The following is a 27,607-nucleotide window of genomic DNA, read 5'->3' on the forward strand; positions in this document are numbered from 1 at the left end:
GGCCAGATAGAGATAGAGTATCTCTCCCTCTGTTGGGCGGCTCAACAATGGAGGATTCATTAGGTATTCCTTCAGCTTTCCGAATGCCCCATCACATTCCTCACTCCATGTAAAAGCTTTTCTCAGAATTTTAAAGAATGGAAGGCACTTATCTGTTGATCGTGAAATGAATCGGTTCAAGGCCGCAATTCTCCCTGTTAACTACTGGAGTTGTTTTGTTGTTCTCGGTGCCTGTATATTGAGGACAGCCTTGACCTTCTCGGGATTTAATTCGATACCCCTCTATGATACCATGAATCCCAAAAATTTACCTGAAGAAACACTGAAGGCACACTTCATGGGATTGAGCTTCATTTCGTACTTCCTTAAAGTTTGGAAAGTCTCTCGAAGATCTTCTATATGTTTGGTTGCCTGGATACTTTTTACCAATATATTGTCTACGTACACATCGACATTTCTTCCAATCTGACCCCGAAACATCTTATTTACCAATCGCTGATAGGTAGCACCGGAGTTTTTCAATCCAAAAGGCATCATCCTATAACAGTAGAGTCATCGGTCTGTGATGAAAAAAGTTTTTTCCTGATCTGTCTCTTCCATGTAAATTTGGTTGTATCCCGAGAAAGCATCCATGAAGCTTAGGAGCTCATGTCTGGATGTTGAGTCCACCAATAGATCGATCAGAGGCAAGGGGAAGCTATCCTTTGGACACGCCTTATTCAAGTCAGTGAAGTCTACGCACATCCTCCACTTGCCATTATACTTTTTTACCAGTACCACATTGGCCAGCCACTCGGGGTAATCTACCTCCCGAATGAATCTCGCTTTTAATAACTTCTCTACCTCTTCTGTAATAGCTTGATTCCTCTCAGCGGCGAATGTCCTCCTCCTCTATTTCATTGGCCGATGATTTGGCTCCACATTCAGCTTGTGGACAATGACCGAGGGATCAATCCCTGACATATCTTCGTGGCTCCAGGCAAATACATCACTATTGCACCTTAAGAACGCCACCAGCTCTTCCTTCACATGTTGGGGGAGTTGTGAACCTATTCGAACCCTCTTCTTGGGATCACCCACTTCAAATTCCTCCAATTCTTCCACAGGCTCCCTTAACGGTGATTGATATTTCTCTTCCTCCTTAGTCTTCTTACCCAGGCTGCACTTCTTTGGGGTATTTTTCAAAGATAAGTTGTAGCAACGTCTAGCCTCTCTCTGACCCCCCTTCACCACTCCGACTCCCTCTTCGGTCGGGAACTTCATACTGAGATGATGTGTCGAGGTAACAGCTTTCAAGTCATTGAGAGCTGTCCTTCCAATAATGGCGTTGTAAGCTAAAGCTTTTTCTACTATCAGAAATTTTACCATGATGACCTTTTGCCTCGGGTAAGTTCCTGCAGTGACATGGAGTTCAATTGATCCGAGAGGCACCATTTCCTCTCCGACGAAACACAGTAAGTGGCACGTGACCGGGATTACCTTCTCCAGCGGAACGCCCATATAGTCAAAGGCTGATTTAAACAGGACATCTGCAAAGCTTCCTGTGTCAACAAGGATTCGCCGAGTCTGATGGTTAGCTATTGTCAAAGAGACCACGAGAGCGTCGGTGTGTGGAAGAGAAACTCCCGCATAGTCTTCGTCTGAAAACCCGATAATCACAGGATCATATTTTCAGGCCTTAGGGGGCTTTTGGACCGAATAGACTTCAAAATCATCTAGCTGCCTGGCATAAGCCTTCCGAGCCGAATTGGACTCTCCTCCACCTCTAAATCCTCCCGAGATGGTGTGAATGATAGGAAGGTTGCCTTGCTGCTCCTGTCAGGCCCTACTCTTGCTTCTTCCCCTTCTTTCTTCCTCTCGGAGCCGAGGTGCTGGTTCTCTGCTCTTACCTTTTCTTTCTTCCTGCCTCGGTTGATAGTTTCTTCTTTCGTTTCGATCTTCTTCTCTTCTAGGCCCCGGATATTGGTCCCGTTCCTGTCGCTGCTGATTTCTCTCATCAACAAGAAATCGGACTAACTTCCTATTTTCTCTCAGGGATACACACTGCTCGGTTAGATGACCATATGAATCATGGAAGGCGCAGTATTTGTGAGCCAAGCGTAGAGGCGGATTTCTTGGGATGGGCGTCGGCCTCTGGTAGTGTGGATCTTTTTTGAGTTCCATAAGCACCTCGGTGAGAGAGGCATTCAATGGAGTCCACTTGTAATCTCTGAAATTCCTCTTTATCTTCTTGTACTCCCTAGGACTGTCATCCTGAGTGGCCTCGGGCTTCTTCTTTTTCTTGGGTTTCTCAGTGGAAGGCTGCTGTTGCTGTTGAGAATCACCGAGAAGGGCTCGGAGCGTTTCCTTCTGATTGATATACCTGTCCACCTTTACCATAAAGGTATAAAGATCCTTCGGTGGTTTCAATGCCAAATCAGCCATCAGCGGTCCGTCTTTTTTCAGTCCTTGGAAAAAAATCGCACCATAAATGAAATCGTCTGGCGCGCTTTCTGTCTCCAACTTCTCCTAGTTGAACCTCCATAAATAATCTTTCAAAGATTTGTTTGGCCCCTGTCGCACGGAGAGTAGATACCCTCGGGGTTTTCTCCTGGTTCTCTCAGACACAAACTGGGCCAGGAACTTCCTTCCAAGAGTATCGAAATTATCAATCGATTTTGGGAGAAGGTTCCTGAGCCAGTCTCAGGCCTTTCCTGACAAGGTGAGGGGAAAAGCTCGGCATGCCACCGCGTCGGGTGTCTTGTGTAGAGACATGTGAGCTCGGAAGTTATCCAAGTGCTCGACTGGGTCTTCACTACCTGAAAAAACAGAAATATCGGGTGCCTTGAACCTTCCAGGCAAGTCGAAGTTAGACACTTCATCAGTGAATATGGAATCCTTGCTTTGGAAGAGGTTGTCCACAAGAGACTCTTTCCCATCGCGTTTCTAATCCATAGTTCTCGATAGTGCATCATACTTTGTGCCCAAGTTTAGGACCATCTGCTGCAACCTTTTCTCTGCCTCCATTTGTTGGGGTGGAGCCGGGTTTGCAGGCATAGCTCGTGGCTCGGCTCTTTCCCCTGACCCTTTTGGGTGTTCAACTCGTGCCTCTGCATCGAGATTATTTTCCTCTCACTCCAAATGCGATATTGGTTGTGGCGTCTGAGCAGCGTGCAGCAAGGCATTCTGAGCCAACAAGTCCTCTACATTCTTCTGTGCCTGAGCCAATTGTTGGCTTAACTGGGCTATCCTATCCTCCAGACCGGCAGACTCTGCTATTTCATGGGCATCGTCTCGACCCGGATTAGGACGTCGTGCTTCTTCATGGACGTTGTCTTGAACCGGGTTAGATCGTCGCGTAGTCACCATCGCGGATTTGTTTTTGAGGAACAATGTCGAGTTCCCACAGATGGAGCCAAACTGTTGGTACAGTTTCCGGTATGGTGATGTGTCGCCTTATGATTCGTCGTCTATTCCTCCTTGTGATGAATTGATTCACCTTGTAACCTGCAAAAATAATAAACGACTTGTCGGGGGTGCCGACTACGCCCACTCCGATGCCTAAGTCAGTTAAAATTCTCTGAAGAGTATTTGCAATCTCAAAGCTCAAAAGATGCGTCTCAAAAATACCTGGCGTAGTGGTCTTATTTATAGGCTTGTAGTTACAAACTTACTGGAACTCTTGAAGCCCAATTGGACTAGGAGTTTGAGTCCCAGTTTGCTCGAGTCTCAGCCTTATCTTCAGGAAATTTGAATAAAGCAATAGAGTCTAGGTTGGATAGCACTCTGCCTCTTCAATCCTAGTTCCATATCATTAGCAGTCTTATCCCATTAATTATGGGATAAAGATTAGCCTCTAGGCTTCCGGGATATGGGCCTTATCACATTGTGTAGCGTTCTAGCTTCGGGGATTTACTCATGCTAGTGTTCTATAAATACTTAATCACTTATTAGTCAAGTTCAAGAAGATACCTCCGAGACGATTGTAGTGTGCTTTGACCAATGGCCTCCAAGGTGTAAATATCCGAGACATGTTCGCTCCGATCAGATTAGGAGATCTCGGAATATCTCACATTGTTGCTAAGTTTGGTAGGTCCGAGGTGTTATCATACCGAGACAATCTTCTTGTACAGGGTCATGATGAATGTCCGAGATGTAACACCGAGGTGACTCAAGGTTAGGATCCACGTGTCCTCGGAGTTGATTTTATCCCTAACAACGAGTTTTTGCTCACCCCTAATTGTAGTGTCCTCAAGGTTTGAAGGTTACAAAAAAATTTACATTTTATGCTCCGTTTGTTTCGACGTAAAATGGTTTCCGTCGTAAAATGATTTCAGGGAAGTCATTTTTCAGGAAACCATTTTCCGTCAAAAGCATTTTCCGGTGTTTGGCGCGTACGGAAAATCGCAAATATTTTTTTATATTTTTATTCAATCATATTAACTTATAAAAATCAATTTTTATTCGCAACATAAAAATATTAATATAAAATAATATAAAGATCATCGATGACGAGATTCCGTTACTGACCGACTAGATTCTGACTATTTTCACCTGATTCCGACTAATATAACTAGAATTCGAGATAAAGGCCGAAATCCAAACAGTTTCGTCGGAATCTGGGATAGCCGGATTCCGGCCATCTGGCCGGCAGGATGGCCGGATCTGGCCAGATCCGTCTGGCCAGGGCCGGCCGGAATCCGGCTCTCTGGCCAGATCCGGCCAGATGGCCGGAATCCGGCCTTTCTGGCCAGATCCGGTCAGATGGCCGGAATCCGGCCGGTCTGGCCAGATCCGGCCAGATGGCCGAATTCCAGTCAGATTGGTCGCCGGAATCTGGCTGACCGGATTCCGGCGAAGGTGGCCGGATTCCGTCGCCAGATTTCGGCGACATTAACGGATGTTGGATTCCGATACCGGCAATATTTCGATGATAGTCGGCTGCTTGAACGTGAAGGTCGACTGTGCCGTTTAAAATAGATCGATTGCGTCTGACGTCTTCGGAAAATGATTTACGCTTTTAAAAAGCGTAAATCATTTTCCGAAATTTACTAAGCATTTTTGGTCAAACAGAAATCATTTTTCGGTTGACTATTATTTTCGCCCCTACCAAACACCGGAAAATGCCGAAATCATTTTACGCCGAAACAAACGGAGCATTAATTGAATGTAAATTACATTATGCCAAAAAAAGAAAATTGTTACGAAAATGTAATTTATACGTAATTGCATACTATCCATCCATTATCCAATATTGTGAATTACAATGATATCCCTGTATTCATAACGTTGAATTTAACTCTTATCTAAAAAAACAAAAAAACAAAAAACAAAAAATAAAAACAAAAACAAAATTCAATTGCCATTATCACCATCTAGGAGAAGGAGGCTTTCTACGTAAGACGCTGTCCAATACTTGATGAAAGTATGCTTATTATTTTGATCAACAATCCTGCAGCATGTGTTCTCTTTTATGTTATACCAAAAGAGTTTATTGGACTCGTCCTCAATCAAAACCTTTTCACCATCCTTTGAAAGCGCTAGTGATCGGCTGTAGCGAAAAGTCATAGGTATAGTATAAAGCCGACTCCAACTGCTCGCCACTCCGTGCCCGTTCATCATCCAAACTTCAACGCCCATGTCCGCCGTGTTTCCAGAAACACAGAGTGATCCTCCCAAAACCTCGAAAGCCACATTCAAATACGATTCGAAGGGAAACGTTTGCACTCCAAATTTCTCGGTGGTGAGATCGAATGTGAGAAGGGTCCTTACTCCAGGTGCACTCATAACCAACCAATGAAAAACACCGTTGGAGAAAGCCGGCGGCCCCGAACAAATAAATGACTCCTCCTTGTAAGGCCATTGATCTTCTACTCTTCTCCAAGAATGTGATTTCAAACTATATACCATGATTTCAATGGGATCCATGATTTCTATGGCCCATTGAGGCTCAAGCCCCCAATTATCAGGCTTCACAGATTCTACAAATACAATCTTTAAAACCTTGTAGTCGTTGTTGACTGGGTCAAACCCGAATGCTAAATTGAGTCGCACTGGGTCATACCCGAATGCTGATATGATTTGGCTGTGCTTATCATGGTCTAGATCAGGCTCGTTGGGCAATTTCTTGTATTTTTTGATTGATGGGTTCCAAATCACAACTTCATCATCATATTTGCGGATGCAAACCAAGCTGTTGCAACAGCCTATCACAGAGGCAGAGGGGTGGTTGAGATTTTCTTGACGCCAGATAAATGGTGGGAAGATCTTCACGCGCTCCCCGAACGACCGATCCTCGTCGGAAAAGTTTACTGAGTAGTAATCCTTTGGCCAATGACGTCTACATGTCTCCACGATGAGACTACGTTCTCTGCTAGCAGCGTTGAGATGCATGTTGATGAAATATGGGTCGTTGATTAGAGCGCAGCATGGCTTCGAAACACACTGAAAACGTACCAGAGACTTGATGGATAGTGGAGAAAATATTTCGGCGATGAGGTCTTGGGGGAGTAGTACTGTTGACATATTTCCGTCCATTACGATCAACTGCAAAACAAAGCGACGACGCTTCCTCTCTGAATATCTCTCTCTCAAAAACACGGCAAGAAGCTAGAAATTTCTCTTATTTGCTGACTGAATGAATGAATACAATTATACGTACAAAGGCCATTAATTATATATAAGAGATGAAGGTCGGTCTAACATTACGTACTAATCACAGCCTGAAAACGAAACCAAGAAACCAATCATAATAATAATAATAAAAAGTTTCAGAGAACCACTGGAAGTGGGAGAGCAAAACCCATCAGTATATAGTAGTGTATTCCTACTTGTATTAGTTGTATGCGTTAGCTAGGGGAAATGCTGGTCGATTTTGTGGCCACGTGCGTTGACTTTTTCAAATATTTGCTCTATATTTTTTGATCAAGTCAAAAAGCAATATCAACAGACGTTTTCTTGCAAAAAAAAACTTAATTTTTTTTTAATAATAAAAAAACCCCCAAAAATTTCATTTATACAAATTTTTCTTATACATTAACATTATATAGGTGGTAATTCTTACGCAATTTATCTAGGGCCAAAATCTTAATTTCTATTTTTTGGAAGGATCTTAATTTATTTACCGAAACCATAATTCCGTAAATATATATTGAATTTCACGTGATCCTAATTTGGGTAAAATTTATGAGAAATGATCCATACACTCATTTCTCACAACAGCCCCACAACAAGCTGACGTGGCTGGTAATATTTTATTATTTTTTTACAAAAAGAAATGAAAACAAAACAAAAAAATAATAAAATATTACCAGCCACGTCAGCTTGTTGTGGGGCTGTTGTGAGAAATGAGTGTAGGGATCATTTCTCAAAATTTATATCAAACAACCCTTGTCAGGGTTTAGCGCCATTTACTACCAAAAATCAAATAATTTTTTTAGGGAAAGTACACATAACCCCCTCAAACTACCATTCAATTGTCAATGTACCCCTTAAACTACCAATTGTGTCAATCTCCCCCCTTAAACTACCAGAAAATGTCAATGTCCCTCCTAAGACCAACAAAAAGACAAAAATGACCATAATTTTTTTTTAATAAGGCAAAAATGTCCTCATAAATTCAAAAAAATTAAAACTAAAACTAAAAAAATTAAATAAAATAATAAATAAAAAACGAAAAAAAAATATTTAAAAAAAAGAACAAATTTTTTAATTTTTTTTTTTTAAAAAAAAGTAAACAAAAAATAACTGATTTTTTTTAAAAAAAAAAATGAAAAAAAGAAAAAAGAAAAACCTGCTTTTATTAAATTAAAAAACGAAAAATAACAAATTTTTTTTAAAAAAAAAAAACGAAGAAACAAAAAATAACTGAAATTTATTTTTATTTTTTTAAAAAAAAAATGAAAAAAAAAAACAGTTTTTATTAAATTAAAAAACGAAAAAGAACATTTTTTTTAAAGAAAAAAAAAACGAAAAAACAAAAAATAACTGAAATTTATTTATTTATTTTTAAAAAAATAAAACAAATGAAAAGAAAACCAGTTTTTATTTAATTAAAAAAACGAAAAAGAACAATTTTTTTTTTAAAAAAAAAAAAAGGAAAAAAAAAAACTGAAAATTATTATTTTAAAAAAATAATAAAAAACAGTTTTAATTTATTAATTTTTTTTTTGGAATAATTTTTTGTTATTTTATATTTTTTTAATAATTTTTTTTAGTTTTTATTTTATTTTAATAATTTTATGAAGGACATTTTTGTCATTAGGGGGACATTGACATTTTCTGGTAGTTTAAGGGGGGATTTTGACACAATTGGTAGTTTGGGGGGTACATTGACAATGATGTGGTAGTTTGAGGGGGTTATGTGTACTTTTCCCATTTTTTTAACATTAATTTTTTTTCAATTGTTTATTTTTACTTTTTTTTTTTGTAATTTTGTAAGGACTAAAATAATAAAAATATAGATGGAATTAATTTGTATAGAACTGTATGGTTTTACATTTCCTTTGCTCTAATGCCATTTGGGTACGTTGTTGATATACATTAATTTGAAGTAATCAGATGTTGGAAAAAAAAAAATGGAAAAAAAAAAAAAAAAATCTATTTTAACACAACTTCTCTCGAATGTTTTGAAAAAAAAAAGTTTTTTTAAAGGCTTTTTTTTTTTTTTTTTTTTTTTTTCATAAACACTTTTTAGACAGCTATTCAAACAAGTTTTTTTTTTTTTTTTTGACATGTCCACACAAGGGGGAGGGGGATTCAAACTAATGAGCTCCACTTGATGAGACGTGATCTCCAGCCAATTGAGCTACCTCTTGTAGACTATCCAAACAAATTTTCAATGTACATTAATTTGAAAAACAAAAAATACTTTCCGATTTTATTTAAAAACAAAAAACAAAACATTAAATACTTTTAAACAATTTATCTAAACCGAGTCAGTTATGTATTCCTTAAAGATCGCACAAAATTTGAAAAGCTAGATTTCAACAATCTATTATGTTTGTTTAAGAGAAATGATTTTTTGTTTTCTCAGCAAAAATGTACTTGAAATTTACACCAGAATACAAATAAGCATTTCTCTTATCTTTAATGTGATCAAAATCTACTAGCTTTCATATTCATTAGGTGGATATATAGTTTTTGTTAGAAATATTCAACATATTACTTAAACTAACATGCGCAGCGGAAAAAGAATAAGACAGGATTCGGGCTTACCTCTAGCCATATTTGCTCAAGCGTTTCCACGATCCATCTGAAGAACAAAAAAAAAAAGGATTATTTGAAGGATCTTCTAACCTATGCCTATTGCTTGATGGCTGTACTGATGGTGTACACAGGCACTCTATTTATAGGCTGGGTTAGGGACCCTCAAATGGTAAACACCGTATTGTTTCCTTCCATCAAGGAAACAATATTGTTAATTGATTTTTCAATTAACCGATTCCATATTTACGGTAATCTAAATTAATAGAAATAATCATAATACCGTATATGTTTATTAAAAAATAATAAACATAGCAAACACCGTAAATGTGATATAAAGGCCACATAAGGGAATAATATCTTACATTCTCCCACTTGGCCTTTATGACACATGACCTTATGGTATTAGGTTCTTTAGTTTGGCCAATCACTTATAGAATCCTCCCACTCAGATAAAAAATGTTTCACACGAATCATGGCGGTAAAACCATTATAAAATTAGGTTGTCCCTTCCATGTATCATAATGTAAAACACTCATTATATGAGTACTTTATGGATAATTAAGCTTTATGAATGAACTTCCTATAAGTCATTCGGGTCCAACTTTATTTATCCCCATGGATAAAATAACAAATGTGCACAAAATCTTTATTATAATAACTTTATGTCTGTAGACCAAAAAAGAGACAAACCAAGCAAAAAATGAATTAATGAGTCTCATATATTCCGCATGACTTTATTCTTTATTTACTGGTAAACTTTAAGTCATGGAATCCGCAATCATTAATTCAGTACTTATATGCTCAATAGACCATTTATGTCTCTTAATGTTATCTCTCGTACTGAGATACTTGATGTCGATTTACTTATACTTCTACTCTTTATTCTTATAAAAGAAGATTATAGTAGAATTATCGCAGAGTATCTTTATGGTCTAACTGTAAAAATCGACAATATTGAGACTTTCAACAAACTGTCTCAACCATCATGCCTGTGTACTAAATTCATAGCACGCTAGAATTTTAGCTTTCTTGGTAGACGTAACAACCATAGTCTGCATACTGCATCTTTAAGATATATCTCTCAATAAAAAGATATATACCCTAAAGTAGACTTTCTACTATCTACACAATCAGCAAAACTCAAATCTGAACAACTAACCACCTTCAAATGGAAAGTGTATCCTTAGGTTAAGTTGTACTTCTTGGTTCCTTGCATATACCGTAAGACTTTATTTGCAGCACTTTATTGACTCAATATACTTATTGTCAGTCATATGGTTATGTATAATGCAGACACTTAAAACTTTTCAATCTACCCTTATTCCAATACCTTTTGGAACATTAATCTGTATTTAATTGGTCCCTCTTAATTGCTACTGAACGTACATAATCCTTCATTCTAAATCTTCTCAAAACTTTTTCAATGTAGGCCTTCCGAGACAATGTTAATATTCTTTATGTCTCTGTGAATCTCTATGTCAAAAGACATAAGAGATTTCACCCAAATCCTTCATTTCAAAGTTTTGTGAAATGAACTTTATGTAGCAAACCTAAATCAGCACTTGCAAAAATAATATCCACATATAGGACCAGAAAGATTACTGTACTCCCACTGACCTTAAGGTATATATACTAATTAATAAGGTTTTCAATAAACAATAAAACAATAATCTTGTAAAAAGTATATTACCAATGAGAGATCTATCACAGCCCATAAATAGAATTATTTAATTTGCAAGCTTTTTGACTGTTATTTATAAAACCTTTTGATTGTTTCATGTAAACCTCATCTTTACGATCCCCATTCAGAAAAGTTGTTTTCGCATCCATTTGATGTAGCTTTAGATAAAAAATGAGCTACTAATGCTATTATTATCTTGATGAACCATTCTTAGACACTGGAGAGAATGTTTCACGATAATCAATGCATTCCTTTATGAGTAAAACCATTGGCTACGAGTCTAGCTTGACCTTTTAGCCATGGACTTATCTCTTACTTTATGACATTGAATCACAATGTGGAGTTTTCTCCACTCATAGCATGTGAAAACAAATTTGGATTATCTTTATGTCCAATGTCAACATCAGACTCTGGGAGATATACAACATGATCACTAAGAATTGTTGATCTCCTTATTCTATAGGATTTTTCTTAATTCTACTTCCTCTGCATTTTGCAATGGGAGAATAGAGTTTTGAACCTGTTCTGTATGAGTTGGTTGATTGTGGCTCAGGATAATCAATCTGATTTTTCTTGAATACAATCAATCATCCTCTATGAGGAGGAGATTTGGCCAACTCTAGTGCTTCCTCAAATTCCAATTTATGTGAATGAGCACTCCCACTAGGTTCCGTATCCTCTAGAAATTTTACAATCAACAACTCTATGCTTATATGAAGGATAATAAAACATTAAAACTCCTTAAAGTTTACTAGATAGCTTATAAAAGATCCACTGGTTGTCCTTGAATCTAATTTCCTTAGGCGAGGATTATAAATCCCTTTTTTAGCAAGGCAACCCCATATGTGTAAATAATTTAAACTTGGCTTCTATTTATTTCATAAGAGGTGTCTTAAGGACAATCTTAAATGGAATCCAGTTCAACATATACACAATGGTCTTCAAAGCTTTACTCTATAAGGGTAATAACAGATTAGTATTACTAATCATTTCCCTTTTGTGTGTACCTACCTTAATACTCTATGCCTATATTGAATCTTATGATCTTCATATTGTTTCTCTTCTTCTTCTTCCTTATAGGTATTGATAGCATTCAATACCCCAGCTTTAATATTTAGAAGATAGAGATACATAAACTTTATATGGTCATCATTAAAAGAGATAAAAAAAATCTCTGACCATTTAGGCAATGAGTATGAAAAGGTCAACACCTTTCAATGTACATGATCTCAAGAATCTCAAAATGCTCTATTTGGCACCTCTAATGGTCTTGTTGGTATCCTTTCCCTTATGCAGTTCACACAAGTACCAAAGTCAGTAAATTACCGACTTTTGTTTTCTATATGGAGATATATTTCAATCTCCAAAACCATAACAAGAGCATTTTTAAATTCTCAAAGACTCTACTTTACGTCAACATCAGTATGCAGAAATAAATAAATAATTTTGTTTCAAAAATTGGGATGTAGGTCAATTTTAAATTGACTTTAATTAAACCCCAACCAATATTCCACCAAAAATAAGAAAAAAATTTCAAGTTTAAAATAAAATTGAAATTTTTAACAAGTCAAACTTGAAAATAAATTTCTAAAAGATTATGGAATATAAATCATTTTTTTAGGTAAAAAATGTAACTGAATTTCAAAATTAACCTATAGATCCCAACAACCTTAAATTATAAACACGTGTTATTCATTTTAAAAAGGACTCTGTATTTGTGTTGACAACGTGGATTGTTAAACCATAATCAATCCACAACATATTTGAATGAGTCACTAAAAGATATTCACGACATATTAGATATATGAGATTATCTTTATTTTAAGTCATTTCTTTTACTTCATGCAATCTTTCTTTATATGCCCTTAATTTTCCTTATTGCATGAGAAATAGGTGTCTTGATCGCCATAATACTTTATTGGCACATTATTCTCATGCTTTAAGTGTTGGACATGATTGCATTTATTGGTCCTTCCCTTGACATGAGTAATCATGTGAACACTTTATGGATTCTCTCATATCCTTGAACACACATGGTTAGAAGTTTGTTTACTAACCATTTATCCTTACATGTGTTACAAAATGAAAATTTTACACTTAGAAGAGAGAATTCAAAAAATGAAATAGACCAATAATGACTCAAAAAATCTCAATCTTTAGGGATTTAAGCTAAGCTATAATATCCTTCATTCCCATGATGGGATTATAAACACTCAAATGAAAAAGTATATTAACCTTTTTCCAGTCAGAAAAATATTACCATAATGTATTGGAATATAAAACTACCAAAAGGTAGATTAATAGGAATAGCTGCAATTACCAAGAATATTAAAATAAAAAATACTGTAATGCTATGAAGTAACTTTATTTTAAATTGGCCAATGCCAATTTAAATAGTAAATAGTAAATTTCAACCTACCTGTGGGCAAAGGTTGCATCACGCATGAAATTTACTCTTTATTAATAAGATTAAAGCAAATTTAAATATTAAAAAATGGGAAAAGTACACATAACCCCCTCAAACTACCATTCAATTGTCAATGTACCCCTTAAACTACCAATTGTGTCAATCTCCCCCCTTAAACTACCAGAAAATGTCAATGTCCCTCCTAAGACCAACAAAAAGACAAAAATGACCATAATTTTTTTTTAATAAGGCAAAAATGTCCCCATAAATTCAAAAAAATTAAAACTAAAACTAAAAAAATTAAATAAAATAATAAATAAAAAACGAAAAAAAAATATTTAAAAAAAAGAACAAATTTTTTAATTTTTTTTTTTAAAAAAAGTAAACAAAAAATAACTGATTTTTTTTTAAAAAAAATGAAAAAAAATAAAAAAGAAAAACCTGTTTTTATTAAATTAAAAAACGAAAAATAACAAATTTTTTTAAAGAAAAAAAACGAAGAAACAAAAAATAACTGAAATTTATTTTTATTTTTTTTTTTAAAAAACAAATGAAAAAAAAAACAGTTTTTATTAAATTAAAAAACGAAAAAGAACATTTTTTTTAAAGAAAAAAAAAACGAAAAAACAAAAAATAACTGAAATTTATTTATTTATTTTTAAAAAAATAAAACAAATGAAAAGAAAACCAGTTTTTATTTAATTAAAAAAACGAAAAAGAACAATTTTTTTAAAAAAAAAAAAAGGAAAAAAAAACTGAAAATTATTATTTAAAAAAAATAATAAAAAACAGTTTTAATTTATTAATTTTTTTTTTGGAATAATTTTTTGTTATTTTATATTTTTTTAATAATTTTTTTTAGTTTTTATTTTATTTTAATAATTTTATGAAGGACATTTTTGTCATTAGGGGGACATTGACATTTTCTGGTAGTTTAAGGGGGAATTTTGACACAATTGGTAGTTTGGGGGGTACATTGACAATGATGTGGTAGTTTGAGGGGGTTATGTGTACTTTTCCCTTTTTTTAATAAGGCAAAAATGTCCTTATAAATTCAAAAAAATTAAAACTAAAACTAAAAAAATTAAATAAAATAATAAATAAAAAACGAAAAAAAAAATATTTAAAAAAAAAGAACAAATTTTTTAATTTTTTTTTTTAAAAAAAGTAAACAAAAAATAACTGATTTTTTTTTAAAAAAAATGAAAAAAATAAAAAAGAAAAACCTGTTTTTATTAAATTAAAAAACGAAAAATAACAAATTTTTTTAAAGAAAAAAAACGAAGAAACAAAAAATAACTGAAATTTATTTTTATTTTTTTAAAAAAAAAACAAATGAAAAAAAAAACAGTTTTTATTAAATTAAAAAACGAAAAAGAACATTTTTTTTAAAGAAAAAAAAACGAAAAAACAAAAAATAACTGAAATTTATTTATTTATTTTTAAAAAAATAAAACAAATGAAAAGAAAACCAGTTTTTATTTAATTAAAAAAACGAAAAAGAACAATTTTTTTTTTAAAAAAAAAAAGGAAAAAAAAACTGAAAATTATTATTTAAAAAAATAATAAAAAACAGTTTTAATTTATTAATTTTTTTTTTGGAATAATTTTTTTGTTATTTTATTATTATTTAAGTGAACACATGTATCTATTAGTTTGTTTATTTTAAAAGATTAAAACGAAAAAAAAAAAGAAAAAAGAGTGCAACTTTTAGATTTGAGAAGAAAGGCCTTTATTGTTGCCACTAGCTAATCGCGCCTAAAACTTAAAAGAGTAGACAAAAATTAATGTTCATATTCTTGTTATGCAATATGAATTTCAAACTGGTACAATTCTTTATTGTTAAAAGAAAAAAGTTCAATTATTTCTCCACAACTGCTGTACTTTCCAATAAGGCATAGAGAGAACGTCCTGAGGGTTCTAGAGAGAGAAAAAAGTTTAATATTTTCGTTTGTGAGGGGAGGCCTTACACCTTCCTCTCCTGGTGTTGTTTTTGTTTTTTTTGTCCTCTCGGCCTTTTGGGCTAAGGTTTTTGTTCCCCCTAGCTAATTTTTAGTGGTGGTTGTCTTCTCCAAACCTTTAGGATTTGTGGAGTTTTGGTCCTTCCGGTGTTTGTATCGGTGAAGGTTTGTTGTTCTATTTATTTTTCTTGGGCAAGCAGGTGATTTTAGGTATTGGTTTGTGGAGAAAGGAGGGTGTTGGAAGATTTCTGGTAGAGACGTTGTTCAAAGCTAAATCTTGCAAACTCGGCTAGTTTTTCTTCTACATGAATCCTCCTGTAGTGGTTTTTGGCCCTCTCCGGTCACGATGGATGCCTAATGAAACTGTGTGGTGCGTTCCTGTTTGGTACGTGACCTACACGCGTTGGGGGTTTCTCTTTCTACTCTTGCGCATGTGAGTCACAGCTTGCTTTTCCGACTTCGGAAGGTGTCGATCTAGGATCTGGAAGGTTGGCTGTCATTGGGACAGCTCCCGGAGAAGGCACGTGCTCTACATGTGCCGGTTCTGGTGGGGTTTTTTTTTTTCGGAGCCTGTATTTCTGAGTTTTCTATTTGTTTGTTGTTTGTATATTTTTATCTTGATTCACAGTCTATCGATTTGTAGCTGCTTTAAGCTAGGTTTTCCTAGCTTTCTGGGTAGAGAATCTTTTTCTCTAGTCACTCCTATGGTCTTCGGGCATTGTTGTTATTTGCCAATAGGCGTTTGTAGTAACCTTCGTTGCTTTGTTCTTGTATCCAATGTTCTGGGGTAACCCGTTGGGGTCTATTTTTCTAGTAATGAAGAAGGTTATTGTGTTAAAAAAAAAAAAAGAAAAAAAAAAAAAAGAAAGTTCAAGTTCAAACTTCAAACCTTCACATTTTAGGATACGAGAGAAAACAACAGAACCAACCAATTTGACTTCCGATTCATTTTTGTTTCATCGATCCTATTTAATTCGGGATTTCGGGTGAATAAATGTGGTTTGGTCGCTCATATTAAATTTGCATGCAAATTTATTTAATTTAATTTGCTCACAACTCTAGTTATATATTTTGGATAAATTGACTCAATCAGTTATAGATTAATCTATATATATATATATATATATATATATATATATATATATATATATATATATATATATATATATATATATATATATATATATTTCATTTAATGGAGTACTAAGTTGAAAATATATGTGTATTGTATCATATTCATTAAGAAAAAAAAGGTCGTATCATGCATGGCAAGAGGGAATGACCCAAAGAGAAGCTTGAATACTTCGTTTAATTTTGAAACTAAAAGAAGGCTTTTTTTTTTTTTTAGAAAAATATCCCCCCGTAGCACAGCCATGGTTATGAAATTTTCAATGTAACCACTACGTTAATTATTTTTGTCTTCTCTAACAGAAATTATTAAAAAGGCCTAAATGCCTCCACTTTCCTAAAAACCCACCTCCAAACCAATTGGAGTGGTTGAGCTACTCCCTTCTGATCGGAATGTGGGTTGTTCGGCCCTCCCCAATTTTTTTTTTTTAAAAAAATTAATTCATTTTGAGAATTCAATTCGTGTATATGAAGTAATTTGGAAAAGTTTGTATTGAAATACAAAAATAGATAACGTATGAGTTACATTGAGAATTTCGAAAACGTTGAGATACATTGTCAAGTTTTAAACATTGGGGTCAAAAATGAAAAAGTGGTAAAATTTTGAGGGGGTAAATGTTACTCTACAGACTAGTGAGAGTCTGAGACCCATCCAGTGATCCACAAACATACTTATTATATTTTTATACAATAATGTCAAGTATATATAATATATTATATATGCACATTCTTTATACTCGATGGATCCATTTTCTTTCTCGGGGTACAGATCGACTAATAGAAAGTTTTATTGGGGGTAAAATAAGAGGCTACAATTAATTGCAGATCTTCTGTCACATGCATATATATATATATATATTTGAAGATATTATACAATTAATTAAAATACGTATGTAAATTCGTATACATTCGTTATTGTAAGTTACACCAAGCTAGAGTTCTCTCCAGTGAGACACGTAGGTACGGTACTTTCCATGCAATTCCTGACGCGCGACTCAAGGAACATCTAGACGAACGTCACGAACCAACGCAAGATGACGCTGATCATCGTGATTCACGGAGGCGGCCTGCCCATGGACGACATTACGCCAAATGAAATTCTTGACGACAATAATCACGAAGATTAATAACGCCGCAAAAGCCCCAATATAATTATAAGGGCGCCTATTGATCAGCAACTCCAAGGCGAAGTGCATAGTCAACGTCGTCGTGACTTCAAACATGAAGTAGTGGTGGCCGGGCCTGAGTAAATTGATTATAGAGAGGGCATCAACTGTGATAAGAGCACTCGTTACTACACCTGCAACTTCAGAAAATCTTATGCAGCAGTCATGATCATAAGGTGCCATCGCCGGGATTATTATCTGGCTGTTGTGCCTTATTTTCAGAAGCAGTAAACAAGATCCAAACATGACTAGAAAATCTCCAACGGACTTTATCAGAAAATAGTGCCTGTATCTCTCGCACGCAGCATCACAGAAACCAAAGAATAAGAGAGACACCAGTGCAATTGTGTGGATTATTACCGCCGTGCAAAAGAAGGCCACACGCGCCACACGCCCACGCGCTCCAATGGTTAATGTGTAATACTGAGTTGTGGAGAACGCGTGCAACGCGCAAAGGAAACTTACAGAGCCCACAATGAACCAGAAGCGTCGAACTGGGGTCACCCGGGGATGAACATTCCGATCGACTTGTTCATCGGGGGCTTGCTGGCCGCCCCAAAGATTCCTCCACGAAAGATGTACTGCTTCCCAAAACGTGGTTATTGGCACATTAGGGGGAACCTGCAGATACAGTACCTGACTTGCCAACACATCGCGCCGGATATTCCACGGTGGATGATGGCCATCTCCTGGCTCGGGAGGCACATTCATAGGCCGAGCTGGTAACTGATCAGGGTTCATGAGAGACAAACAGGCCAGGGGTTTGAATTGGCTATTTGAAGAGTAATGAATCAGAGAATGTAATGCAAAAGGTTGGGGATTTGGCTGGGCGGCCATGGGTAGAGAAGCCAGAATTTTTATAAGGGTTTTTCAAGGCATTTGTTCCACAGATCGAGAGCAAGAAAAGGAAAGCATAAAAATAAGAAGAAGAATGTAAGATAGGAAAAGCATAAAGTATGATGTAAAGGGGGAGACAGGAATTTTATTTTTATTTTGTTTTATTTAAGTCTTATTAGTTAATTAGATTATTAATATTTAGTTTATGTTTTGTTCACTTTTCAAGAGTCAACTTATTTTTTGTAATTTAATAAATAAGTGTACGCAGGAGCTGCATGAACTAGCTAGGTAAGCCATTAGTCCCCCCTAAATTTTATGCTTTTTATGTAATATTCTCTCCAAAATTAACAAATGTCCCCCCAAAATTTTAAAATTACATCTAAATTTTATGCTTTTTTCAGTTATGTCCCCCACTTCAATGTATAGTTCATCCCAGAGTGTACGTTGTTCTAAATTATTTTGAGTAACTCAATAAAGATGTCGCCCTAAATTGGTTTTGGTAATTCGATATTTGAGTATTGCCCCTAGATTAGGGTTTAAAGTCTATTTAAGTGTGATCATTTGTATTCGGATGGAGGAAACTTGATGGAATAAAAAGAAAATAAAGAATTGGTTCTTCTCTTTTTCCTTCTCTCTCCCTCCTCCTCCTCCTCCCTCTCTTTCCTGGTTTCTTCTTCTTTCTATCTCCCCCGGAATTCCGAGTAGTGTTAGGAACCATTTTTTTATCCTCTCAAAATTGATTCGGCTTTTAAAATCAACATTAGCTTTGAAATCGACCACTATTAGATTTTGATCCAATGGTGATTTTAAAAGTCACATAAACTAAGAATAAAAAGATGGAAAATGCTAAAGGTACTTACAATCTTTTACAAAGACAATTTTACAAACTGACGTGGCATGTGAGGTAGATTTTATTAATTTATTTTCATTATTTTTGAAAAAAGAAAAAAAAAAACCCACATCTGTTTCTCCCCCTTTCCCCCTCTCCGGCACTCTCTCTCTCTCCCCCCTCTCCCTGGCACTCTCTCTCACCCCCCTCTCACCGATCGGCCGGAAACCCACGCTCGGCCGACGTGGGTTTGAGAAATCCGGCCGGATCTCAGATTTGGCTATGCGTGGGTCTCGGCCAGATCTGAGATCCGACCGGATACCCACGCTCGGCCGATTGTTATGAACCTTAAGATTTCCGACCAAGTGCCCATAACACCGAAACCCAATACGTGTCGTTTCAATCTCACTGGATATCGTATCGACCATGATGGAAACTGCCGACAGCGCCTCCGTCCCGGTGGTCTTCTTCGACGGGGTGGCCAGAGATCCGGCCGAATCTCTGGGTTTCCGGCCATCTCTCTCAGTCGCCGGTGGTCGGGTTCCCTTTTGTACAAATAAGCCAAGCCATGTCAGTTTGTAAATATAAGTCATGTCACATTCCACGTCAGTTTGTAAATTTTTTTGTAAGCTTCCCTTTGCACATGTAGCAGCTCTCTAAAAGGATAATGAAAAAAAAAAAAAAATTGGTTCCAAGCATTACTAATCTCTCTCCCCAAGCTTCCGTCTCCTCTCTTTTACCTTCTGTATTCTTATTCTTTCCCCGCTTCTTAGCTTCTTGTTCTGTGATGGATTAGTGTAAACCACTGTCAAGTAAAGTATCACTTTCTGAAATTTATGTAACACATTACACTTTTTTACGTAGACATTTTAATAGCATATATAATTTGTTGGGCATAGATCTATTTTTTGGATTATAGCTAGGTTGATTATTGCAATGTGAGTGAATGGATACTGGATAGAGTATCTATAATTTGTCTTTAACCTTTATATATATAATCCAAAAATATAATTTAAACTAGTAAAAACTGTAAGATATTATTCCCTTATGTGGCCTTTATATCACATTTACGGTGTTTGTTATGTTTATTATTTTTTAATAAACATATACGGTATTATGACTATTTCTATTAATTTAGATTACCGTAAATATGGAATCGGTATTATGGTTATTTCTATTAATTTAGATTACCGTAAATATGGGATCGGTATTGTGGTTATTTCTATTAATTTAGATTACCGTAAATATGGAATCGGTTAATTGATTTTAAAAATCAATTAACAATATTGTTTCCTTGATGGAAAGAAACAATACGGTATTTACCATTTGAGGGTCCCTAACCTAGCCTATAAATAGAGTGCCTGTGTACACCATCAATGCAGCCATCAAGCAATAGGCATAGGTTAGAAGACCCCTCAAATAATCCTTTTTTTTTTTTGTTCTTCAGATGGATCGTGGAAACGCTTGAGCAAATATGATTAGAGGTAAGCCCGAATCCTGTCTTATTCTTTTTCCGCTGCGCATGTTAGTTTAAGTAATATGTTGAATATTTCTAACATGTGGTATCAAAGTCAACTTCTATGCTATTTTGCTTAGCAATAAATTTTTGTTGAATCCATAATTTCTGTGAACATAGTCTGTTTTTTATTGTTCAAGTTCGGTTGTTAAATCATAGTTTTGTGAACATATTTTTGTTCAATCCAGTAGATATTTTGTGAATACAATTAAATTTGTTGTTCACATACGTTTGAAAACTCATAAATTTGATATGGCAATTTTTTATTATTATTATTATCACTATTATGTGAATTGTGATGTACTGCCTATTTTTGAGTTGCTGTAATCTTGATATGGGTATTTTCATAAAGGGGTGGCAGCTAGGGTTCCAATTTTTAGGGTTTTCAACCCATCTGGAACATTAAGGGTCGGGTTGGTTGGTGACCGGGTAGGGTTTCGACCCATTAAGGTTTCTAGATTGGATATATTTTCGGGTAGGGTTTTTTAAAACCCATGCAGTTTTGGGCCATTTAAGTGGGCTGACCCAATTTGGGCCAGCACTATACATAGACCCAGAGGCCCGACCCGATTAAGTGGGTTGACCTAATTGCCCAATACAGTAGCCCATTTGGAGTCTTGTGACCCAAAAGCCCAACCCAATATAGTAGCCCATTACAGTAGCTTTTAAATAAAATTAAAAATGGTAGGCTCATGTGGGGTTTAGAACTTGGGTTGACCAAGTGTAAAGGACTAAGGCCATTTACTAAACCATTGAGCCATGTATTTTATTATGTCCTCATGTTGCAATTTTTATTTTTCTTATGATTTGCATTGATCTGTATTAAAATTATTGTTTCTTTAATACATAAATTGAGGAATATTTTTTAATTGTTAAATTTATATTGTTTAAATATAAATTGCTTGATGCCTAGACCTAAGAATAATTAACAATACCATATACGCTGGTGTGTTTACAGTAATATCCAAGAATGCAATGTCTAGAAAAGTTCTGGCTAGGAAAGTCTTGGGATTTAAGTGTGTCCAAGTGACCCCCTCACTTTCCTGGGAACTCACCTGGTTGCACCTTGGAAAATACTGTTTACCCCATTTATGTATTGGTTTGTTATATTCCTAGGGCTGTTAAGGGGGCATCTATAAAGTTGTTAGATGTTAATGAAGTCGCAATTATTATGATAATTTTGGGAGAACCAAAGCACCCAAATTTTTGAATAATAATTGCATCAAAATTACACACACGTAATTATCATAATAATTATGGGAGAGCCAAAGCATCCAATTTTTGTATAAGAATTACATCAGGATCACACGCATGAACCTCATAAAGATTTATTAGATGTTCATGAATTACAACGTGATTATTATGATTTTGGGAGAGCCAAAGCATCCTAATTTTGTAATAATTGCATAAGGATCGTACACATGAACTTCATATAGAAAAATTAACATCGTATTGTAATTAATTCATAAATTTAATTATCTATCCCCAAAGGGAAGTTTTTATTTTTTGTGACTTAATTAGAATGAGATAACAAATTTAGTATTAAAAGTAAAATTTCTCTCGGTTGCCAAAAGGTACGAAGAATTTTATTTATTACTATTTAAATTTATTAGTCTTATTAATAAAGAGTAAATTTCATGCGTGATGCAACCTTTGCCCAAAGGTAGGTTGAAATTTACTATTTAAATTGGCATTGGCTAATTTAAAATAAAGTTGACATCGTCTTGTAGTTAATTCATAAATTTAATTACTTATCCCCAAAGGGAAGTTTTTATTTTTTTTGACTTAATTAGAATAAGATAACAAATTTAGTATTAAAAGTAAAATTTCTTTCGGTTGCCCAAAGGTACGAAGAATTTTATTTTTTAAGGGAAAAGTACACATAACCCCCTCAAACTACCACATCATTGTTAATGTACCCCCCAAACTACCAATTGTGTCAAAATCCCCCCTTAAACTACCAGAAAATGTCAATGTCCCCCTAATGACAAAAATGCCCTTCATAAAATTATTAAAATAAAATAAAAACTAAAAAAAATTATTAAAAAAATATAAAATAACAAAAAATTATTCCAAAAAAAAATTAATAAATTAAAACTGTTTTTTATTATTTTTTTTAAATAATAATTTTCAGTTTTTTTTTTTCCTTTTTTTTTTTTTTTTAAAAAAAAAAATTGTTCTTTTTCGTTTTTTTAATTAAATAAAAACTGGTTTTCTTTTTATTTGTTTTATTTTTTAAAAAATAAATAAATAAATTTCAGTTATTTTTTGTTTTTTCGTTTTTTTTTCTTTAAAAAAAATGTTCTTTTTCGTTTTTTAATTTAATAAAAACTGTTTTTTTTTTCATTTGTTTTTTTTAAAAAAAAATAAAAATAAATTTCAGTTATTTTTTGTTTCTTCGTTTTTTTTCTTTAAAAAAATTTGTTATTTTTCGTTTTTTAATTTAATAAAAACAGGTTTTTCTTTTTTCTTTTTTTCATTTTTTTTAAAAAAAAATCAGTTATTTTTTGTTTACTTTTTTTTAAAAAAAAATTAAAAAATTTGTTCTTTTTTTTAAAATATTTTTTTTTTCGTTTTTTATTTATTATTTTATTTAATTTTTTTAGTTTTAGTTTTAATTTTTTTGAATTTATGAGGACATTTTTGCCTTATTAAAAAAAAATTATTGTCATTTTTGTCTTTTTGTTGGTCTTAGGAGGGACATTGACATTTTCTGGTAGTTTAATGGGGGAGATTGACACAATTGGTAGTTTAAGGGGTACATTGACAATTTTTTTTTTTTTTTGAAGGGAGGGTACATTGACAATTGAATGATAGTTTGAGGGGGTTATGTGTACTTTTCCCCAAAAAAATAGAGCAGGCAAATATTTATGCATTATAATATTTAAATTACCACTTTTACATTAAAATAATCATGATATACCTAGATTTGGAAAGTCTTTCACTCACACGCACACATATATTTTCCGTTTTGATCATATCATCTTTTTATTTATTCTTGCATATTTACCTTATAATTTTACTGTTAAAGCTAGCGTGGAGAAATATGTATTCGCATAACTTTTATGTATTTGCATCCATGTAGTTATTACGGTTATTATCCGCTATCTGCTATCCGCATATGAGGTAATGACCGTTTTGAAATACTATCTAAATTTATATTCAATATTAAATAATGTAGTTATTACTATATGCAAGCTTAAATAAATTAAAATTTCATTATCTTATATAGTAATGGAGATTTGGATTACCCAAAGAAAAGAAAAGAAAAGAAAAAAATGTAAATATAGTGAGATATGACTTTGAGATGATAGTGAAAAAAATATAACATAATTTAAAGGTCATAAACTTACCAAATTCAAAATAACGTCGTTTTAGTGAATTTAACTCTCTCTCTCTCTCTCTCTCTCTCTCTCTCTCTCTATATATATATATATATAAGGGTAATGCGTACGCGATCATTAACCGCATCTGCATACCCTAAAACCGTTATCTGTATACCCAGATAGTGGATAACGATTGAATGCATGTAGATAGCGGATGCGAATGGTTATTATTCGCTCACATTTTCATCCCTATATAGTGAAACTGTAACTTCTATTAGATCCTCTAATCCGTTAGAAATCTTTCAGCCAGCTCTGTTTATGTACCATGCATAAATAACCATCATTCTATATATGTAAACATTTATTCTCTCTCTCCTCAGACGTGACTTGTGAGTTTGGAATGGAATAAAGTCGTGATCAAGTTATCATAATTGTAGACAAGCTTAATTAGGATGTCGTATTTCTTTTTCTTTTTCTTTTTCATATCAAGCTGAAGTTAGCTAGTAACGTAATTGCTCCTAAGCATTTTGATATATTTTTTTTTTTCCTTAATCTTCATTCTTTGCCTACTCTTCAATTTTTTTTGGATAGCCTTGAAAATTTACTTGGAACCAGGTATCAGTACGTAGAAATGGGATTTAGTTGACGCCTACATACGTATGCACGTATGTATTTCTTTGCCTACATTCCTGTTTTTCCTAAATTATAGAAGATTAAAGCTATTTAGTAGTCTTTTTTACGACAATCAGAATGATATGATAATGAAAATCAATAACTTGATCAACAAAGATTTGTAAAAAAAAATTAGAGCTGGTACTACTGCAATTTTTTTGGACCAAATTAAAGTACGCCTTTATAACGACTACTATATAAACAATTTCTTTTGAGGAAATGTATATTGAAGATTGATCAAGAAATTGTTTTGGCCGGGTACATGCAGCGTTGTAGAGCTTTCAATCAGGCCTAGCTAGAGAAAGAAAGCAAGAGCATTTTAAGAACTGTCCTGTGTGGAAATTTGTGATGAAATATAAAATAGGAGAAAAATAGCGGAAGTAATAGAGAAAATGGAGACAATAATTTTGGGTGATACAGCTTTAGAAGCCTAACTACTTTCACCGCGGCTAGAAATCCTGGCAATTAAGCTATATTTTGCTCTTATTCAACGTGATAATTAAATTCTAATCAAACTTAAAATGTTAAATATTCTAATACGAAAAAATCTATCAACTTCATCGATCTTACAAAAACCATATATTCTAACGTCCCCTCAAACTCAAGTTGAATGAAAGAAAAACAATTGAAAACCTTTTTTTTTTTTTTTGTCAATTAAAGCATGCTGGTTTTTTTGGTTCTTTCTTTATTTCACTTAATCTTCATTCTTTGCCTGCTCTTCACTTTTTGGATATTCTTTCCTTTACGTGCAAGGAGAGATTTGGAATAAATGCTGTTTGAAGACCAATATTAAAACACCACCACTCTTCCATGCATGCACCAACTGCATAACCAAATCCAAAACCGTGTGTTTTTTGGCTGGATGATCGACAGATATCGATCAATGAATTTCCAGTCGCAGATTCGGTTCAAAAATCCCGCTCTAACACTGGAGAAATGGGTGTCATCGTGCGCTTTGGAATGGGTGGAATGGGCAAGATCTGCAGCACCACCGCGTGCGCGGTTGTTGTGGGCTTTCTCAGTGTTGATGCCCTCTCTATAATCAATTTTCTGAGGCTTGCCCACCACTACCTAATGGGGGTTTGTTCGTCTTCTTGTCAAGAGTTTCTGATGATAGAATATTAGGTAGATGATTAAATTTATTATTAGTTTAAATTTTGGAATAAATAATGACTTAACATGATACGATCATATCAAAGCAAATGTCTGCTTTATGAATCTATGATTTACTTTTCATTTCAATCAAATATTTCACGTACCTATATTTAAATGATTCCTGTAAGGAATTACTAATTAATTGTAGAGTCCTAAAGGTTTGAAGGTTACAAAAAAAAAAAAAAAAAAGTGTACATTTTAATTGAATGTAAATTGCATTATGCCAAAAAAATTGTTACGAAAATATTGTAATTTAAATGCAATATATATTATCCCTCCATTAATATCCAATATTGTGGATTAATTACAATGATATCCCTATATGCATCAAAGGAAATATATAATATATAATGGAAAGATCATTAATCCATCATTGAATTCAATTATCACTATCACCATCTAGGAGAAGGAGGCTTTCTACGTAATCCGCTGTCCAAACATATTTATTGAAAATATGCTTATCATTCTGATCAACAATCCCGCAGAATTTCTTCTCTTTTATGTTATACCAAAAGATTTTATTAGAGTAGTCGTCCTCCATTAAAACCTTTTCACCGTCCTTTGAAAACATTAGTGATCGGCGGTAGAAGAAAGTTACAGGCACCGTATAAAGCCGACTCCAACTGCTCGCCAATCCGTACCCCTTCATCATCCAAACTTCAACGCCCTTGCCAACAGTATTTCCAGAAACACAGAGCGATCCTCCCAAAACCTCTAATTCCACATGCAAATATGATTCGAAGGGAAATGTTTGCACTCCGAATTTCTCGGTGGTGAGATCGAATGTGAGAAGGGTACTTATTCCAGGTGCACTATTAACCAACCAATGAAAAGTACCGTTGGAGAAAACCGGCGGCCCTGAATAAATAAATGACTCCTCCTTGTAAGGCCATTGATATTCTACTCTTCTCCAAGAATGTGATTTCAGACTGTATACCATAATTTTTTTAGGCTGCATAATTGCATTGGCCCATGAAGGCTCAAGCCCCCAGTTATCAAGTTTCACATTCTTCACAAATGCAGTCTTTAAAACCTTGTAATCGTTGTTGACTGGGTCATACCCAAATGCAAAATTGAATAGGCTGTGCTTATCATTGTCTAGATCAGGCTCACTGGGCAATTTCTTGTGTTTTTTGATTGACGGGTTCCAAATCGCAACTTGGTTGCTTCCACGATATTGATCATATTTGCGGATGCAAACCAAGCTGTTGCAACAGCCTATCACTGAGATCGAGGTGTGGTAGAGGTTTTTTCGACGCCGGATTAATGGTGGGAAGATCTTCACGGGCTCTCCGAACCGATCCTCGTTAGAAAAGTTTACCGAGTAGTAATTTTTTGGCCGATGTGTAGATGTTTCCATAATGAGACTGCGTTCTCTGCTACTGCTACGCTCGAGATTCATGTTGATGAAATATGGGTTGTTGATTAGAGCGAAGCATGACTTCGAAATGCACTGAAAACGTAGCAGAGACTTGGTGGGTAGTGGAGAAAGTATTTCGGCGATGAGGTCTTGGGGAAGTGTTTTTGACATCTTTCCGTTGAATGTGATGAATTGCGTAAAAAAGCAACGCCTGCCTTTTACGTAGCAGCCAGCACCCAGATGCAGAGGAGATTGATTCTACACTGCAATCCCTTCCTCTCTGAATATCTCTCTCTCTCTCTCAAACAGAAGAAATTTATTCGATCTTATTTGTTGAATGAATGAATCATGAATGAATACAAAGAGCATCAATTCAATGCCAT

The 27,607-nt window shown here is 34.4% G+C and overlaps 3 protein-coding genes across 3 annotated transcripts; all 3 read right to left on the reverse strand.

Annotated features, from left to right (window-relative positions):
- Window positions 1–891: 891 nt before the first annotated feature.
- Window positions 892–2,424, reverse strand: LOC133873182 (uncharacterized). The gene is made up of 2 exons (XM_062310912.1): window positions 1,890–2,424; window positions 892–1,640 (listed from the first exon to the last, which is right to left on the reverse strand). The coding sequence occupies exons 1-2, from the start codon at window positions 2,422–2,424 to the stop codon at window positions 892–894; spliced, it is 1,284 nt and encodes a 427-aa protein (XP_062166896.1).
- Window positions 2,425–5,334: 2,910 nt separating this feature from the next.
- Window positions 5,335–6,516, reverse strand: LOC133873183 (F-box protein CPR1-like). The gene has a single exon (XM_062310913.1). The coding sequence runs from the start codon at window positions 6,514–6,516 to the stop codon at window positions 5,335–5,337; it is 1,182 nt and encodes a 393-aa protein (XP_062166897.1).
- A 19,727-nt stretch (window positions 6,517–26,243) lies between these two features.
- On the reverse strand, window positions 26,244–27,395 carry LOC133873184 (F-box protein CPR1-like). The gene has a single exon (XM_062310914.1). The coding sequence runs from the start codon at window positions 27,393–27,395 to the stop codon at window positions 26,244–26,246; it is 1,152 nt and encodes a 383-aa protein (XP_062166898.1).
- Between the last annotated feature and the right edge of the window lie 212 nt (window positions 27,396–27,607).

The sequence above is a fragment of the Alnus glutinosa genome, chromosome 7 (assembly GCF_958979055.1).
Source record: "Alnus glutinosa chromosome 7, dhAlnGlut1.1, whole genome shotgun sequence".
NCBI classification, from domain to species: Eukaryota; Viridiplantae; Streptophyta; class Magnoliopsida; order Fagales; family Betulaceae; genus Alnus; species Alnus glutinosa.